This window comes from Schistocerca gregaria, chromosome 9 (assembly GCF_023897955.1).
Source record: "Schistocerca gregaria isolate iqSchGreg1 chromosome 9, iqSchGreg1.2, whole genome shotgun sequence".
Classification (NCBI taxonomy): domain Eukaryota; kingdom Metazoa; phylum Arthropoda; class Insecta; order Orthoptera; family Acrididae; genus Schistocerca; species Schistocerca gregaria.
The window spans coordinates 220,880,449-220,894,329 of NC_064928.1; the positions used below are offsets into that span (position 1 = coordinate 220,880,449).

The 13,881-nt window shown below is 37.9% G+C and overlaps 1 protein-coding gene across 1 annotated transcript in view; it reads right to left on the reverse strand.

Moving 5' to 3' along the window:
* Window positions 1–1,413: 1,413 nt before the first annotated feature.
* Window positions 1,414–13,881, reverse strand: part of LOC126292017 (peroxidase-like) — a 176,853-nt gene continuing 164,385 nt past the window's right edge. Inside the window, exons 13-14 of the mRNA XM_049985809.1 lie at window positions 10,270–10,375; window positions 1,414–1,640 (exon numbers count right to left, since the gene is read on the reverse strand). Coding sequence (XP_049841766.1) covers window positions 1,574–1,640; window positions 10,270–10,375 — 173 coding nt within the window. The 3' untranslated portion in view covers window positions 1,414–1,573. The remainder of the gene's footprint in view (window positions 1,641–10,269; window positions 10,376–13,881) is intronic.

Consider the following 13,881-nt stretch of genomic DNA (forward strand, 5'->3'; position numbering starts at 1 on the left):
GCCTTTGACAAATCACAGAAAATACCTGCTGCTTGTAACTTGTTATTTAATAAATTAAGTACATTTTCACTGTAGGTGTAAATAGCCTTTTCGATGTCAGAACCCTTCAGAAATCCAAACTGTGTTCTTGATAATATGTTATTTGTGGTCAGATGGTTGAGAAGCTCCCTGTTGATTCTTTGATGAGCTAGAGGAAAGAAAACAAAACCAAACAAACATATGCACATTTCTCCTCTTTCTGTCACTGTGTCCATGTTTCAGCAACATTCCACACAAAACACTTCACTAATCTTTTCCCTCATTGTTTGTTCAATGCATCCAAGAAAATTCTCCTTCTGCAAAACATTTTTTTGCAATAGCTGTCCTTGTTTTTATTTCATGGTTACCTTTAATGTAAGTTTGTTTCATAGGTTCCTGATGTTAGCAAAGGATTTCAAAAAGTAACTAGTATTGAATGGTACATTTGAATGCTAAAGTGACACAAACACATGACATGATAATTCAGCAGTCACCACGCCTTTGTAAATGATGCTTGGAACATTCTACCAATTGCTCAATTTCCTGATAATAGAAATCTGCTCCTGGATCCCAGAATCATAAAGGAACCACTGTGTAAATGTCATCATCAGTAAATCTCTTGTGTGTGAAGTGGACGGATAAAATAAGGAATGCAACACATCTACACAAAGAAAGCTACAACATAATACTGACTGTGTTGGTTTATTTTTTGTAGGTGTACATTGTGTCAAGAGACTAATCTAAATTATATGTTAGGGTTGAAAGTGACAGTTTACTTGCACACTTGCAAAGCCTACAAAAGTGAATACAAAGTCTTAATTGTAGGGATACGTTGATCACTAATGTAGCCTGAGGTTTCAGTTAGGTTTTAAGGTGACAGTTTGGTTGTGATTTAATAAAACCAACGAATCTCATATTATGAGAATAACTATATTTCTGGGACATATTTAATGTTCATTTGATTTTGGTGAATGGTTTATGTGCATACTGATGACATCTTGTCTCAAAAGAGATGGTGAAATCAACAAATTCAATATTTCGATTTACTTTTTCTCAGGATGAGAGGAAAATTTACCTTTCATTTGTGGTGGCTCTCCAAGTATTCTGCCAAACCAATAACTCAGCTTAACACCTGAATCCCACCATTAGCCAATCACACTAACAGATCTGGTGATGTCATTCTTGGTCAAATCCAAATGTCTAAATTTATTACACATTTTCAACATAACACTCTGTCCGACTGTAACCCAATTTTCAAGCCCTTATTTTTCTTTTATGTTGTTGTTATTATATTCCAATGAGGATTACATGGTCACAGCATGAATTATTGCAGACTCACTTATTTCTGAATTTCTTTAATGGAGTACTGGTTGAACAAAATTAGGTGTACAGAAATAATCATGGAGGCCTTTATTGATAATTTATAACTACTATTTAAGTGAACAATCCAAAACTTTGAGTCTTTATTGCTGTGTTCCCAAGAGATCATTTATTATACATTCCAACCAACAAGTCAGTGTAACAAGTTCAACTTCATAACTGATCTGGAGTGTTGTCACTTGTTCTCCTTCCAGAAGCTCAAGTCCACAACTGGTAGTTCATTGCAGTCAACCACCTTATTTCTGGAAAAATAAAGAACATTTCAAAGTAACTATCATAAGCTATATACTCATTGAATATCAATGGTTACACCTATTGAGAAATAACTACAATAAGACAAGGAGCAATAATAATTTACATTTCACAATTTCTTCACTTTTTGAATTGCCTTGACTTGGACATCAGTGAAAAACTCAATAACACTATCTTTGAAGGTTAAATTTACTTTCATAAAAGATAATACCAAAGACTGTGATGAATAGCAATTTGAGGCACATGCACTTGCTTTGATACCATTTCTACAATATTTTGTACACACTATTTCACACATAAGAGTGGGACTTTTTGGAACTGCCAACATAACTAAGCAGTTTCATAGTGTATCTAGCAGGAAAATTGCAGAATATAATGGAGAAGTTAAGCATAATAGCCATGTGTTAAAATATTTTAATAAATGTTATTTATTTCTGTGGTCCTTTGAGTTGGTCTGAAGAAGTCATGATGGAACTGAATCTCACAGAGATTACAATCCTAGGCCGAGCTATTCAATAGACATAGCAGTGAAAATAGTCAAGACCTTGAGAGAGAATGTCATCACAACAGCATTTGTCTTCCAGGACAATTTTTTTAGAACTGGCCTGGAGACAACAATGTCTTCCAGTTTTAATGCCAACCTGTTACTTGTCCACTCCCAGTCCATCAATCTTCTCTCTCCCTTCCCTTGCACTCCTTGTTTTCATAAAAAGTGATACTTTGTACATTTTAACTACCTCAAATGTTTGATTTTATTGGATGGTTTATGTCTGGTTCCAGTCAGTGCAAGCAGTTACTCATCAGCTATTTGACAGCTTCCAAAACATGGAGAGAATTAAGTTGAATATTTTATGTTTGAGCAGTTGACTTATAACAATCATGACAAAAAGCTCGTTCACCCATTATAAGAAAGAGTTATTTCTGTCACTTATATTTTGGATGTTGATCTCCAGCTGTCGTAATACATAGTGTAGGTGATCGTTGTTGTAAGGGTATATTTGTTTGTTTTATATTTGACAAGTATTCTTCAAATGTTAGAACACACCTCCTTTCCATTATTGCAAGCCTAATTCCTGATGCTGCATCTATGCACTAAAATTGCCTCATCTGTGAACTTTTTGAAGACTTGCCATCTCATTTGTAAAAACAATGTATATCACACTTCACAGTGGACTCTATAGCTTTGAAATGAAATTAATTATCAATTCTAAATGATAGAAAGTTGTGAGGAGTGGGTTCTTTATGCGCAAAGCTGTAAAAATTCGTAACAGCAGCTCACAACACTTCCATATACCTCTGGGAGATGGCATGGGACATTGTTGTCATCACTGCCATCATTGTCAGTTGTTCAATATAGTCTGTGGAACTTCTGAAGAGTTGCAGCTAATTTCCAGTGAAAGCTGTCCAGTGCGTGCTGAATCCTACTGAACATACTGTACATGTTTCCTTGCAGGGTTGGATGTCATTAGACTATATCAGTTTGCACTTCTCAAAAGAGAAAAAGAGTTTCTCAATAACACATTTGTGTCCAATAATGATGATGAATCTGGTGTAGATTGCATAAGGTTCTGAGATGAGACCATCTTCATTTGGGTTGTTTGTGAACATGTAACTGACAGTTCAAGGTACCAAAAGCTGCACTGTATTAAGTATGTACATTACACTGACTGTCTAAGCTCCAGTACTTAATAAATGCACAATTGGTACTATGTTTTTTAAGTAGCGGTCACTGCTAGGAGCACATTTTGGTTTAGGAACTTGTTGCCATGAATATCACAGCTCACACAAGCTGACGCAACAAGGAACCCCTTCAGTGATGAAAAAAATCAAGGCAGAACTGCTCACTCCGGAAATACAATGTGAATTCATTTAAAGTATCCTGAGAAGAAAATACAAGAAGTCACACTATGAGTCACTGTTGCAAAATGTGCTCAGAGACATCACCCTATTGATATCAACATTGCTGAACAAATTTTGCTGCCAGATGCTACAAGAGAGGCATTGTGCACCGAATAGTTGAAATTCCAGGAGCATGCCTTCCAAGAAGTGTCAGGCAACATATTTTCCAACTCTTCTCGGAATGAACACTGATGCACAAGGTCTCTCTAGAAGCACCTTGCACTTGAGTTTAATGCTACCGTGTCAACCAAGTGATCCCATTACGAAATGTGCTGCTCTTCATTGTATTTCCTCTATCTCTTCTATCAGTCCAACCTCATATGGTCCTAGATGTATGAGCAATACTCTAAAATCAGTGAAGCATGTGTTTTGTAAGGTACATCTTTCGTGTATGAATTACATTCCGTTAAGATTCTTCCAATGAATCTTTGCTTCGTGTCTACTTTTCCTGCAATTAATTTTATCTTATATCTTCCCACCATCTCTCCCCCCTCCCAGAGAGAAACTAGCCTAACAGATGCCTCATCATAGATATGTGTAATTAATTTTTTGGGTGTCACATTTACTTTTTGCTGTCTAATAATTCTAGCAAACTTGCAGCTTACATCTGTGCATCATGTTTGGAAGGAGAGAGAAAGCTGAAGAACCTTTCTTTTGGTTTACCTCTTAATACAAAATGGTGCATGACAGCCATCTGAGAACCATTTGATACAGCACTACTTACATCCGCTATAACAGCTAAAAATTCTGGTTCTCTTACTTGCTTTAAAATTTTTTCTTGGCATACTTCTCCAACATAATTTGTAAAAGTTCATTTTGAATTGTTGTTGATGTTATATTGAAAACAATTACCTTATCCAGCGCAACACTAAAATCAATTGGTCTTTTCAAAACACCAGGGCTTGGTGATAATTCAGTTTCATTGTGACACCTGAAGGCTCATTCAGAGGAAACACAGAAATGATTACAATTTATTAAAATATTTAACACATACCTATTATGTCTAACATCTTGATTAAATGCCACAATTTTTCTTCTATGTGTACAATCAAATTTCTCAGCTAGGTTGGCAGTGCCAAAAACTTCCAGTCTTAAACAGTTTTGTATGCCAACAGCTTAAAATTCATTCTTCGCTCTGGTACTCAGTGATTTATGTCTGTAACACCCACTTTTTCTACAAAGGCTCCCCACCAAATAACGTGCATTGGAAACAGCATATTACATTTTTAACTTCACAGCCACATAACAAGTAACTTTTTTTTATGAAGATCTAATGTAAGTGCTCTCATAAGCTGTCAGTTTCCAGTATTATTTTGCACAATAACAGTCATTCTAGTATCTCTGCAGTAAGCTTCTCCTCACAAGATTTTATTTTCACTCACACTCTGTAACCTAAAACCTATTCAATTGAATTTATTATCATCCATTTTAACATATCCATTATATAGGAATTATCATATGGAGTGGGGCAGAGAGAGAGAGAGAGAGAGAAGAGAGAGAGAGAGAGAGAGAGAGAGAGAGAGAGAGAGAGAGAGAGAGAGAGAGAGAGAGAGAGAGAGAGAGAGAGAGAGAGAGAGAATGATTTACATTTTTAACAATTAAGAGAAATAACATAATTGTAAGGCAGAGATTTAGAAATCAGGTTTTAAATTGTAGGAGATTTCCAGGGGCAGATGTGGACTCTGACCGCAATCTATTGGTTGACCTGTAGGTTGAAACTGAAGAAACTGCAAAAAGGTGGGAATTTAAGGACATGGGATCTGGATAAGCTGACAGAACCAGAGGTTGTACAGAGTTTCGCGGAGAGCACAAGGGAACAATTGACAGGAATGGGGGAAAGAAACACAGTAGAATAGGTAGCTCTGAGGGATGAAGTCGTGAAGGCAGCAGAGGATAAAGTAGGTAAAAAGACGAGGGCTAGTAGAAATTCTTGGGTAACAGAAGAAATATTGAATTTAATTGATGAAAGGAGAAAATATAAAAATGCAGTAAATGAACCAGGCAAAAAGGAATACAAACGTCTCAAAAATGAGATCGACAGGAAGTGCAAAACGGCTAACCAGGGATAGCTAGAGGACAAATGTAAGGATGTAGAGGCTTATCTCACTAGGGGTAAGATAGATACTGCCTACAGGAAAAATAAAGAGACCTTTGGAGATAAGAGAACCACATGTATGAATATCAAGAGCTGAGATGGCAACCCAGTTCTAAGCAAAGAAGGGAAGGCAGAAAGGAGGAAGGAGTATATAGAAGGTTTATACAAGGGCAATGTACTTGAGGACAATATTATGGAAATGGAAGAGGATGTAGATGAAGACTAAATGGGAGATAAGATACTGCGTGAAGAGTTTGACAGAGCACTGAAAGACCTGAGTCGAAACAAGGCCCCTGGAGTAGACAACATTCCATTAGAACTACTGACGGCCTTGGGAGAGCCAGTCATGATAAAACTCTACCAGCTGGTGAGCAAGATGTATGAGACAGGCGAAATACCCTCAGACTTCAAGAAGAATATAATAATTCCAATCCCAAAAGAAAGCAGGTGCTGACAGATGTGAACTATCAGTTTAATAAGTCACAGCTGCAAAATACTAACACGAATTCTTTACAGACGAATGGAAAAACTGGTAGATGCGGACCTTGGGGAGGATCAGTTTGGATTCCGTAGAAATGTTGGAACACGTGAGGTGATACTGACCTTACGACTTATCTTAGAAGAAAGATTAAGAAAAGGGAAACCTACGTTTCTAGAATTTGTAGATTTAGAGAAAGCTTTTGACAATGTTGACTGGAATACTGTCTTTCAAATTCTGAAGGTGGCAGGGGTAAAATACAGGGAGCAAAAGGCTATTTACAATTTGTACTGAAACCCGATGGCAGTCATAAGAGTCCAGGGGCATGAAAGGGAAGCAGTGGTTGGGAAAGGAGTGAGACAGGGTTGTAGCCTCTCCCCAATGTTATTCAATCTGTATATTAAGCAAGCAGTAAAGGAAACAAAAGAAAAATTTGGAGTAGGTATTAAAATTCATGGAGAAGAAATAAAAATTTGAGGTTCACCAATGACATTGTACTTCTGTCAGAGATGGCAAAGGACTTGGAAGAGCAGTTGAACGGAATGGGCAGTGTCTTGAAAGGGGGATAGCAGATGAACATCAACAAAAGCAAAATGAGGATAATGGAATGCAGTCAAATTAAATCGGGTGATGCTGAGGGAATTAGATTAGGAAATGAGACACTTAAAGTAGTAAAGGAGTTTTGCTATTTAGGAAGTAAAATAACTGATGATGGTCGAAGTAGAGAGGATATAAAATGCAGACTGGCAATGGCAAGGAAAGCGTTTCTGAAGAAGAGAAATTTGTTAACATCGAGTATAGATTTAAGTGTCGGGAAGTCATTTCTGAAAGTATTTGTATGGAGTGTAGCCATGTATGGAAGTGAGACATTTATGATAACTAGTTTGGACAAGAAGAGAATAGAAGCTTTCAAAATGTGGTGCTACAGAAGAATGCTGAAGGTAAGGTGGATAGATCACGTAACTAATGAGGAGGTATTGAATAGAATTGGCGAGAAGAGAAGTTTGTGGCACAACTTGACTAGAAGAAGGGATTGATTGGTAGGACATGTTTTGAGCCATTAAGGGATCACAAATGTAGCATTGGAGGGCAGCGTGGAGGGTTAAAATCGTAGAGGGAGACCAAGAGATGAATACACTAAGCAGATTCAGAAGGATGTAGGTTGCAGTAGGTACTGGGAGATGAAGCTTGCACAGGATAGAGTAGCATGGAGAGCTGCATCAAACCAGTCTCTGGACTGAAGACAACAACAACAACATTTTCTTAATTACACTTTACATATTTTGTCTTCTTTTTACATGCAAGTTGAAAAAAAAAGTTTATACAAAAAAAGCAAAAGATGAGCACTATTTGTTTAGGCAGCAAAGAAATTCATCAACATTATAGAAACTTTGACCTAATAGTAACCTCTAAGTCTTTTTTAAATATACTCGTGGAAATTGAAATAAGAACACCATGAATTCATTGTCTCAGGAAGGGGAAACTTTATTGACACATTCCTGGGGTCAGATACATCACATGATCACACTGACAGAACCACAGGCACATAGACACAGGCAACAGAGCACACACAATGTCGGCACTAGTACAGTGTATATTCACCTTTTGCAGCAATGCAGGCTGTTATTCTCCCATGGAGACGATCGTAGAGATGCTGGATGTAGTCCTGTGGAACGGCTTGCCATGCCATTTCCACCTGGCGCCTCAGTTGGACCAGCGTTCGTGCTGGACGTGCAGACCGCGTGAGACGACGCTTCATCCAGTCCCAAACATGATCAATGGGGGACAGATCCGGAGATCTTTCTGGCCAGGGTAGTTGACTTTCACCTTCTAGAGCACGTTGGGTGGCACGGGATACATGCGGACATGCATTGTCCTGTTGGAACAGCAAGTTCCCTTGCCGGTCTAGGAATGGTAGAACGATGGGTTCGATGACGGTTTGGATGTACCGTGCACTATTCAGTGTCCCCTCGACGATCACCAGAGGTGTACGGCCAGTGTAGGAGATCGCTCTCCACACCATGATGCCAGGTGTTGGCCCTGTGTGCCTCGGTCGTATGCAGTCCTGATTGTGGCGCTCACCTGCACGGCGCCAAACACGCATACGACCATCATTGGCACCAAGGCAGAAGCGACTCTCATCGCTGAAGACGACACGTCTCCATTCGTCCCTCCATTCACGCCTGTCGCGACACCACTGGAGGCGGGCTGCACGATGTTGGGGCGTGAGCGGAAGACGGCCTAACGGTGTGCGGGACCGTAGCCCAGCTTCATGGAGACGGTTGCGAATGGTCCTCGCCGATACCCCAGGAGCAACAGTGTCCCTAATTTGCTGGGAAGTGGCGGTGTGGTCCCCTACGGTACTGCGTAGGATCCTACGGTCTTGGCGTGCATCCGTGCGTCGCTGCGGTCCGGTCCCGGGTCGACGGGCACGTGCACCTTCCGCCAAGCACTGGCGACAACATCGATGTACTGTGGAGACCTCACGCCCCACGTGTTGAGCAATTCGGCTGTACGTCCACCTGGCCTCCTGCATGCCCACTATACGCCCTCGCTCAAAGTCCGTCAACTGCACATACGGTTCACATCCACACTGTCGCGGCATGCTACCAGTGTTAAAGACTGCGATGGAGCTCCGTATGCCATGGCAAACTGGGTGACACTGACGGCAGCGGTGCACAAATGCTGCGCAGCTAGCGCCATTCGACGGCCAACACCGCGGTTCCTGGTGTGTCCGCTGTGCCGTGCGTGTGATCATTGCTTGTACAGCCCTCTCGCAGTGTCCGGAGCAAGTATGGTGGATCTGACACACCGGTGTCAATGTGTTCTTTTTTCCATTTCCAGGAGTGTATATATAAGTTTTGTACATTTTTTATTTTATATATCATGATCTAGTTCTACCTGCCCAGAAAGTACCAGCTACAGTATCAAGAACTAAAACAATCACCCTGAAACACCATAACATTTGTACACATGGTTCTAAGAAATAATAATCATAACCTCGATACACATAAACATTACAACTGCAGTAACACCAACAATTGCAATATTTTAGGCTCTTTTCCAATTGTCACAATGTCAGCATTAAATCGAAGCTCTGTTTTATGATTGAAAAAAATATAAAATGCTCTTATGCTGATGAGAAAACTTTCCTACAATTTTCTGCCCCCAAAACAAATTTGTGAATGAAACAATGGTATTATGATTGCTGTTGAAATATCAATTTTGGCAATAATGTGAGTGATGCATGGTGTACCCCAGTGGCTTGTAACAAATTAACATTACAAGAGAAGAAAAAGATGGGAGAAGTGTACTTCCTAGAATGGTGCTACCCCATGGGGCATCTGGAGCTGTTTATAGTCAGAGAGTTTCCACTCTGACTGCAGCACCCTGTGATATCACTGGGAAGCATGCCATCTGGTGCTATGGGCAAGCCCAAGTAGAATAGACTGCACGTTGTGCCAGGAAGGTGTCATTGGAGTGCAGAACCCCTCAGTTTGCTTTGAGAGCAGCAATATTTTTGGGCCAATTATGAGGCAATAGAATGTTTGATAGCAAAGGGAAGTGGGTTGTAACACATCTAATGGTACATATTGGGCTTCTTAAACAAACAAAAAAAAGTGTAAGAAAAGCAACCATATAAAGTGTAAAGATACTTTGTTCTTTACATGATGCTGTGAAAGTGTACTAAATGCTTTTCAAAACACAAAATACTTATCATACCAAAACAATGTTATTGCTAACTTTTTTTTCTCATGAGCTGTTTGTAGCTTGTGCCTTTCAGTATGACTTATGGGTGATGTCATAGCAGCATTTTTAAACCAGCCTTACCTCATACAACAATGAAAACCTCAATCAAATTCATAAAAAGTGGAAACAATGTGAATTTCAGTGGGATATTCATTCAGTGTGGATAGCTAAAATATTTTTCACATACTACCACAAAGCGTCTTCAGGTTTCACAAAAGCTAAAACTTAGTGAAGAAACATACAACACATAATGTCACTCTCAGTTTCATAGTTTTGTAAGTAATTATGATCCACACAGGAAAGCTGCACTTTTGTGTTTCAATTAGCCTATGAATAAACAAATGAATAATAAACAAATGAATAATAAACAAACACAAAACATTATAAAATTACTTACGTATTGGAAACTTTTTTGAAACTATTGTGTGGTATTCTTGTTATGTGATCAGAGTTGTCACAGACAATTCTTGAAATTGTTGCCTTTTTTATTTCATTGATCTGATCTGTAAATAAATACAACAAAAATAAATATAATAAACTGCTATTTTAAATTAGCTGAACAATGGCACTGGGCGATTTGAATTCCATATGTTTCATATTTATTCCCTTTTATGTTTATCCTCACAAATGTAAATAAAAAAATTAAGAATGTATAAAACAACTGTATACTTAAAAACAGTACTGAAAATGTATGGGGCCCACATAATACTTGACAACTATTAATTGATAGCAGTAAGATACTCACAGAAAATGTAATTGTGTACAGGGAGAAGACTGGTTTTGTGGGATGGGAGGGTACTGTAGTGGAAGCAGTTAATGAACATCTTAAATCAGCTGAGATAGAAATTGGGTTGGCATGCAAATGAGATGAAACTTGTAGTTTGTTCTTTCTATGGGCACCAAACTCAGCTGCAGAAGTAAGTGATAACTTAAAAGAAATTCCTCTTATATAGTATCCACACTTTCACATCATTCTATAATAGCTATAAGAGACCTCAAACACCTAAAAATTGATTGTGAAAAGAACAGTTTCATAAGATGTGAGTCATTGAGGTATTTCTATAAAATGAGTTCTGTTTGGGAGTTACCTGGAACAGACAGTTGAGCACCATACCTCTGGTAGACATATACAAGATTTGTTGATAACAGACAGACTTGATATGTTATAAGCTGTTAACATAGGGACTGCAGCCAATACAGTTCAGCAATAATGGCTATGATTACGTAAAACAAAATTAGCAGACAAGTTCAGATTTTCAATAAAGTTAACAAAGAGGTTACCCTATATGTCAAGCAAATATAAGAGATTTGACTATAACAGTATACCTCAGAAAACTGTGGTTCCATTTCAAACAAATAGTCAATCAAACTTTAGAAAAATGGGTGCTCTGCATAGTAATGAAATGTGGTAGATATCCATATACAGAGAGTATTAGAAAGTGTATTAAAAACAGCCCATGCTGTTCAATAGGTACAAAAGAGAATACAAATCTGCAGATAGGCTAATATTAATTAAAACACATTTAGCTACTGGAAACAAAACATATGAAGGCTCCAATAAGGACCATAACAAAATATTTTCAGAAGATCCACTGCAAAATGCAAGATATTTTGGCACATGTAGTTGTCAGTGACACAAAAAGCTTTGTGCAGATGCTTATGGATAGTACAGTAACCAAAACAGAAAATAACAAAATGAAACAAAAATGTTGGATACAATTTTCAGAGTTACATCTCAAAGAAAAATGCAGAAATATTACCACCATTCATAAGCCATACTGTTGCAAACAAGTCATAATAATCAGCACAACTGTTGTCGAAAAGCAGCTTTAGTTGCTTTGCTCACTAAGGCTCCAGGGCTTAAAGGAGTCATTGTCAAGTTGTGCAATGGATTTGTCTATGAATTAGCTCTCTCTTGATGATAATTGACTGCAGAACACTTCATTGGCTGATTTGGGGGAGGGGACCAAACATAGAGGTCATTGATCCCTTCAGATGAGGGAAGGGTGGGGAAGGAAATCAGCTGTTCCCTTTCAAAGGAACCCTTCCAGCATTTGCCTGAAGAGTTTTAGGGAAATAAAGGAAAGCCTCAACCATGATGGCCATATGCAGATTTGAACTGTTGTCCTCCCAAATGCAGTCCAGTGTGCTAACCACAGCACCACCTCGGTTGGTGCAGAGAATTTGAGCAGATGCCTGGAAATGAGTACAAGTTGTAACCATCAGTTAAAGTGAAAATAGAACTGACCCACTGAAATACCACTGTATATCACTTTCATCCCTGTGTTCGGTAATCCTTAAACATACTATGAATTCAAACATTATCACCTACCTGCAACAAAACAGTTTTCCACAGAAATCAGCATGCATTCTAAAAATGTTGATCATATAAAACTCAACTCATGTTCTAATGTCCCTAGTACCGTAGGTAGAGGAAATGAGGTATACTCATTATTACACTGATGTCTTATGCCAATCTAATTTCAGAACAAACTTTGATCCTATATGTTTCATGTCAAAAACATTTGAAAACATTGATTGCATGAGCGAGAGAATATGTCAACATCATCAACAACCTCTCTGATGGTGATTCAGTGAGTTTTCAGAATGACTTTCTTTGCTTCTTCCACATTGCTATCAGTCATTGATGTGCTAGGGTGTTCAGGATGGTAATCATATTCATCTCCTTGACCCTCTTTGAAACGTTTAGAACACTCATAAACTCTTGTCTTACTCATAGTAGATTTGTCAAAAGCTGCAGTCAATATTTAATATGTGATTCTGCACTTTATTCCATATTGTAAGCAAAATTTGATGCAAAGTCTCTGATCCATCTTCTTGGAAAGCAAAAATTCGCCAAAAATAGTGTAACCTTTTTGATTGCCAACAGTAAGCAAAATATTAAAAACACCTGAAAATGCGTACATACATCAGGAGCATGTGTATCAATAAGACAAAAGAAATTTGAAAATTGAACATATGAAGCCAGCAAAATTAAATTCCTGTTACTTTTTGATAACACTTTGTATGTGTTCTTAGCCCCTCTCATCTGAATATTTACTTTCACGGATTGAAAATTTATGTTAGCTACGTGTCAAGTAGTATGGTTTGTTATAAAACCGCAAAACAAGTAATAATGTATTATAAAAAGAATTCAGTATGTCAATAAGCAAAAATGTTTTCTTTAAAAAAATACCACTGTAATCAAGTAAATATCAAACAGCTTACAGCAAGTAAACAGCAGCTGTGAAACCAAACTTCCTTACTAATTTGCTCAATTAAATCTAAATGGTATAATCATGAACAGCATTAAGCACGTATAGTTTATTGTTAATACAGTCCATCTATAAAGTTTCTATGTCTTCACTTATGGTAATGTACACTATGTGATCAAAAGTATCTAGACTCATGGCTGAAAATTACTTTTGCTACTTTTACTTTAAATTTATCTGTGGGCATAATATGTGCACTTTTGCGTAATTTGTTAAAAAATTTGAGTCCTAGATACTGCAGTGAATCTTTGATAGTCTGGAAAATGGGGTTTCAATTGTATGTCCATTTCTTGTATTATGTGAATGCATTGCTATCCCAAGATCAAAATTATTTTTAAGTTTTCTTGGCATATATCAGGCAATTATAAATATACAAGCCAGGGACTTTCATTATATTTAATTCTTTAAAATGCTACCTGCCTGCATGAATCTCTCAATGGTAGTCCTATAAGGCATCTGACTTTTTTTTTTTTCATTTAAACACAGTCTTTGAAATCGGGCAGTTTCCCCATAGTATAATCCCATAAGTGAGACGAGAGTGGAAGAAAGCAAAGTATGCATATAGTAGGACTTCTCTACTAACAGAACCTCTCAGTTTATTAACAAGAAGATTACATGTGAGAGATTTTTGCATAGAATGACTGTGTGAGTTTACCAGTTAAGTTTTTGGCCAATATGAAACCCTAGTAGTTTTACAGATTTGTTTTCATGTTTGTGAGCATTCGAATTAAATACAA